At 60.1% G+C, this 5902-nt stretch overlaps 1 protein-coding gene across 1 annotated transcript in view; it reads right to left on the bottom strand.

The window, feature by feature from the left end:
* PTCH2 (patched 2) overlaps nucleotides 1–1629 on the bottom strand; it is a 40424-nt gene extending 38795 nt beyond the window's left edge. The window contains exons 1-2 of the mRNA XM_026853898.1: nucleotides 1439–1629; nucleotides 603–719 (exon numbers count right to left, since the gene is read on the bottom strand). Of these exons, the coding sequence (XP_026709699.1) occupies nucleotides 603–719; nucleotides 1439–1629 (308 nt within the window). The remainder of the gene's footprint in view (nucleotides 1–602; nucleotides 720–1438) is intronic.
* Nucleotides 1630–5902: the final 4273 nt, after the last annotated feature.

Genomic DNA, 5902 nt, shown 5'->3' with positions numbered 1-5902 from the left:
GGACCGAACCATAGTTCTCGTCCCATCGCTGCGGGCCACGGTGCCCCATGCTGTGCATCATGGCATGAGGGACCGCTGGACGCGGCCGTGCCCCAAGCCACCCGCGCCCTGGCCCGCTCGGTGGGCAGATGCCGGGAGCCATCGTCTGAGCCCCTGCCTTGATCTTTTACTGCCTGGGCAAATCAATTACCCAGCAGAAAAGTCCCTAAATCCCACCATAAAACCCGTTTAGCAGCCGCCGTGGCGCTCGCTGGGCCCTGGGCAAACCTCACCCGCTGTCGGCATGAAGCCGGGAGCAATTTGCTGTGGGGAGGGTGGGTAATCACTGCTGGGGAAGGTCGGGCTGTGGCTGCAGCTGCACAGTGTCTCCCTGCTCCTGGGAGGTGGATGGGGGCTTCCTGGGGGCGCTGGCTGCACTCAAACCCTCCCGAGACCCGCATGACTCCCTGCCCCTCTGCACCAGCCTGTCCCCATCTGCATCTCCCGGGCAGGGCAGCAGCTGGGGATGTGCCAGCACTGGGGACAGCACTGGGGACCGGGGTTGGACAGATGAGGTGGCACAGAGGCACAGGGAGTGGGGACAAGGCTGGGCACAGAGGCACCCGGATGGCGATGCCCTGTGCCAGTGTGGGTCCGTGCGCCTCATGGCAGGGCCATTGGCCGTGCTCAGCAACGAGCCCAGTGCCACCACAGCAGTGATGACGAAGCCTCGCTTCCTCCTGTGCAGACACATAAGAGCATCTTTAATAGCACAGGGACACTGCCAGCACAGGACAACACCAGCACAGTGCTGAGGGACCTGGGGAAGGTCAATGTCTCCCTGATTGCAGGTTAGGTTGGGAGATGCCTTCAGGATGCCCAGGAGCACTGGAGATGGGATGGTTTTGCCTGGGGGCATCCCTCTGCCCCACAATATTCTCCCCACGGCACAGGAGACCCAAACCACCCCGTTCCCCTGGCTGTGCAGAGCAGAAAGGCTCCATGGGGAGGGGGCTGATCCTGGCTGGGCACTGCCGGGGGCTGCGAACCGGTGAGCAGCGGGGTGGTAAAACGGTGACAAGTAATTGGTGTCCCGGCCAGTCCTTTCATGCCGATGCCGTTTTATGGGTGAGGAAATTGCTTGTGAGTCAGGAACACAGGAGACAAATTTAGGAAGTGCTCTCTGAATGTGCCGGGGTCAGGCGCCGAGGCCGAGCGCTTGAAACCTGGGTGGCCTCGGCGCTCGCCCTGCACCCCCTCCCCGGCTCCTCGGCATGGGAAAGCAGACCTTTTATCTTATCACTGCTCTTCCGCCGCCCCGGCCTCCCCCGCGCAGCCCCCTCCCGGCACAGCCGCTCGCTCCGCAGACACAATGCGCGGCGGCGGCCAGCCCCATACCCACGACCCTCCAGGAGTGCCTGGCATGGGGAGCTGCCCTCACTCACCTCCACACACTCACCCCCTGCCAGGAGGCTTGGGGTCCCCTCCTTCACCCCGTATCCCCTTGCCCCATGGCTGCAGGGTGGCCCCGCTGGCCAAGAAGGTGAGGGATGTGGTGTCTCCCATCGGGGACCAGCACTGGTACAAGCTGCTGCAGCCTCGGAGACACGGCGATGGGGAAATGCTGGTGTAAAGGTGTTGGTACGCCATGGGGTGAGTGGTGCCCATGGCTGGTCCCCATCCCCGATGGCGAAAGCACCGGGGCAGGTGGCCCCCATGCCACAGCACCGCGCCCCACACCCCTTCCCTCCCCACGCTGGCCTTCCCCACATCCCTTTGCGCATCCCCCTGCGCACTGGGGAGCAGGTTCTCCCTTTTGTTCGTTTGCTACGGTTTTAATTGGGAGGAAAGGCCGTGGCCCCATTAAAACGCGCCCGAATGCAGCCGACGGCTACCTTGAGCGCGCAGCCCCCATCCCCGGCCGCCACCGAGCACGCCGCATCGGGTGGTTTGGATGTATTTTTCTTGATTGCTGGCCAAGCGCTCTCTCCTGCAAAGCAGCATGTTTCTCATTTTCTGTAGGTTTAACTCCAAATTAATTTGTAAGTGATCTAGGTTTCTTGTTCCCCGAAAGATACCTAATAGCAGGGGGGAGCTCCTGCCAACCGAAACGTCTCAGCGGGGTAAAGAAAAAGCAGGAAAAAGAAACCCAGGAACTGTGACCCCTGGTGGGTATTTAACAAGGTGTCAGGGCAAGGGATTTTTGGAGCCAGCTAAGTGGATGTGACACCAGCCCCGCGGGTCAGGATGGGGCGTGGGGATGCTCCCACCACAGCGGTGACTGCTGCTGCCAGGTCTCATCCTGACCCGGCCTGTGGGGGGAGCAGGAGTGGGGAGGGATGCTCAGCACTCCACTGCCTGTGCTGGTGGGTGCTATGAGTCCTGGGGTGTGAGGAAAGCGGGGGGACGAGGAGATGCTTGAGGATGGGGTGAGCCATCCCCAGCACAAGCCATGGGAGATGCCCTTGCTGGGGGACTGAGGGAGCATGTCGGCACCCATGAGGGCCACCAAAGCACCGGCGCCTGCGGGGAGGCAGAGGAGGCCCCACAGGGTGGGGGTCCACCAGGGCTGGTGGGCAGTGGGAGGGGGCCAGTGAGCCCGCCGGGCGCCCCTGCCGCATGGGAAGCGGGCACGGTTTAATTGGGCGGGCGGCCGCTCGGCGGGGCTGGCTGCTGGCAGGCGGACACAGGCTCTTTTGTCTCTGCTCTCGCTCCCGGCACCGGCTGGGGCTGGCAGGGCCCAGAGCGGTTCAGCCACCGAGAGCCGAGCTCGCCACTGGGGCAAGCAGCCAAACCCACCCCGGCTCCTCGGGCTGTCACAGGCCTTCGCCTGCACGCGAGGAAGCGCCCAGGTGGCCGGTGAGGGTTCCCAGCTGATTAGGGGTTAGGAAACTTGTGGCAATCCTCGGCAAAGAGCCCTGCAGCCTTCTCTGTGTCCCCTTCTTGCCAGGAGAGCTAGCAGGAGCAGGCGAGACCCCGGCCTTCCCCAGCGGCTGGGGCTCCCCCAGGCTCCTGGGGGGCTGGCAGCATGGCTGGGGTGCCAGGGCAGCAGGGGTCTGAATGCACCCAGGCTGTCGCTCTCCAAGGCAGGATCTGCACGGAGATGGCCAAGGAGGGATCAGCAGCGAGAGCAACCACTGGTTTGGGATCCTGGCTCCTCTTGTATCCCCCTGACCCTCAGCTCTGCTCAGATCCCCTCTGCAACATGGGGTCACAGGCCAGGGCTTTGCACATCTCCCTACTTCCCTGTAACCCTTCGGGCATCGTGGCTCTTCATCCCCTTGGGTGACATCTGTGAGGGTGGATGGTGGCAGGGTTGATGCTGGCTGGGGAAGAAGGGGCTGACTCCCACCACAGGCACCCTTTGCCTGCTCGGTCTCCTGGGGGCACCACAGTAAGGAGCCCAGGAGTGTCCTCTTCCAGACCTCCCTCACCACGGGGGGAACAGGGGCTATGAAGGTTGGAAAGGACATTGTGGTGGGAGCAGCAGCCATCCCCAGGTGACAGGGGAGATGGCCTGGCCACAACCAGAGGGAACTGTCCCTCCTCACAGATCAGCCCCAGCTCCTTGCGTGGTGGGAGCAGAGCTGGGGCGGCCGGGTGCATCGAAGCCAGCTGCGGATCAGCAGCAGCCGCAGCAGAGCACGGCCAAATCCCTTTTTCCCGGCATCCAGCACCAATCACCCCCTTTGTAGAAAGGCCCAAGTGGAGGGAGACGCTGCTGTTGCTCAACGACCCTGCAAGGGGCCAGGTCCTGGCTCCTTCCCGGCACCACTGGGAATGGCCGGGTGACGCGGCCGAGCGCTGCTGACCCAAAGAGCAGGCACCGTCACGGCAATGAGGGACCTCTCATGGGCGGTGCAGCCCAGCCGGGTTTGGCTCCCTGAGTCTCCTGACCCATCACCAGGAGATTCCCAGCTTTCCTTGCCTGGGAGCACAGCTGGATGTTTCAGGGAGATCCCGGTGCTGGGGTGAAAATCAGAGGGGAAGGGCTGCGGGGCCTTTACCCACCAGCCATCTCAAATGTGCCCATCGCCACCGCCAGCACTGCTGGTTGATCGCTCCTCATCGTCCCTTCCAGCTCTCCCAGCGCCGGCCAGCGGCTGCGCCCCGGCCCTCACGCAGGTGTTAGCACCGGGGATGGGAGCCTGTGGCGCCGGGGGACAGCGGCTGTGCCTTCCCTGCCTGGGGCGACCCACATCCGCTGTGGGGTTAAATTCCCCAAGGAAAGGAGGGAGGAAGATAGGAAAAACAATCACAAGAATTTGTTTCATGCTGCCTGGATCCCTCCCTGCACGCAGCAGTGTTTTTGGACGGCCAATTTATAATCAGCAGTGTGGAATGTTGTAAATTAAATATTTTTAAACAACTTTGCTCTCTCTCTGGTTAAACATTTCAGAGATCGCTCTTTCTTGTCTGTCTCTTGCTGGGTGGTCCCTCCATTCGCCCGTACATCTTCCTCAAACACAATTAACCATTTAGATGTTGCACAAAGGAATAGCTTATGCATACAACACCAGTCGCTCGCTGCTCCGGCACTGGGGGAGGGAGGCAAATAAGAAGGCAGCTTCTTTTATTTTCTACTAAAAACAAAAACAAGAAAATCCCCTTTTCCTTCCCAAACTATCCCATTTTTCCTTGAATTGTAAAGGCACCGCTCCAAGCTCATCAGCTGTCTTGGTGCTCAGTCCAACAATCCTCTTGTGTCCCCCCTCCCCTGAAATTCAACATTAGCATTTTAAAAGCCTTAAACATACAAGTTTATTTAGACTCAAGCTCTCCCAAGCTCTTGCTTTCCATATTTATATACACACGTATTTTAACATATATAAAATGTCTGTCTATAGGGCCTGGAAGGAAGTTCTCGTCTGCCGGCCCGTCTGGGAGGCACAGGCGCGGCTGTGGACCTTGGCTCCCGGGAGATGGAGTGAAAACCAACAGGATCCAGAAATCAACCACCCAGCTGAGAGCGAGTGAGCCTCCATGAGCTGGCTGCTGCAGAGGTGCTCAGGGGGTTTGCTGGGTGCGGGAGCCCCGTGAGGAAACCTCCACATCCCCAAATTAACCCTGCAGGTTGCCCAGTGAGAACGGCCCCATGCCCTGCACTCACCCCATGGCACTGCGGAGGCTGGGACCGGGCAGCCTCTAATGCCAAGGGACCCAGCCCCAATTGCCTGCTGCAATCTTCAGTCCTTTAGAACAGGTGACCAAAGGCCACAGTAATGGCTGTGTGTGGCAGGAGGGAGGCACTGATGGCCACTGCGGTGTCCCGGGACCGGTGGTACCCTGGGAGTCAGTTACACCACGCACGGTACAACATGAGATTGTCCCACAGTTGCTGCTGGTGCAGGCAAGTCCTCTGTGAATCCCACCTGGGGCTTGATCTAACCCTGGCCCGAAGCAAGACAGTAGGGCAGGGACCAGAGCAGCTACTGGCCCTCGCTGTGGGTTTGGGCCAGCACAGACACAGCAAGCCACCTCCTGAAAACACTGGTGTTCCCCAGACCTGCAGGGTTTTTTAGGAAAATTATGGCCTCCTGGGACAAGAAGGTCCCACCAGAAAAGCCCAAAGGATGGGCAGGGCATGGTGAGAACCATTCTTTCCAGGCAGCCAGAGGAAGGGAAATGGGGTGCAGAAGCCAGCAAGAAAGCCAAAAGGAGCAACACTGCTCTGCATGATAAACCTTGGAGGCCAGAGGCAGTAAAAGACCAATGAGTCCTCATGATGCTCAGCTCCAAGAGGTTCAGGAGAGTCCTGTTGCTAGGGCTGCACACATAGCCTCAACTTGATAGGTGATGGGGGAGCCAGACCTGTGGACCTGAGACCATAGGACTGCTCAGCCTGCTGCTCCTCTTCCCTTTCTGCCCATGAGCCCAAAAAGTGTCCAAAAACTGAGATCAAAGCCTGCTGCAAAGAAGCCTT

The sequence above is a fragment of the Athene cunicularia genome (genome assembly GCF_003259725.1).
Source record: "Athene cunicularia isolate RWA chromosome 8 unlocalized genomic scaffold, athCun1 chr8_part1, whole genome shotgun sequence".
Taxonomy (NCBI): Eukaryota; Metazoa; Chordata; class Aves; order Strigiformes; family Strigidae; genus Athene; species Athene cunicularia.
The sequence above is the reverse complement of the archived record's forward strand: the minus strand, read 5'-3'. Positions and strand labels throughout refer to the sequence as shown.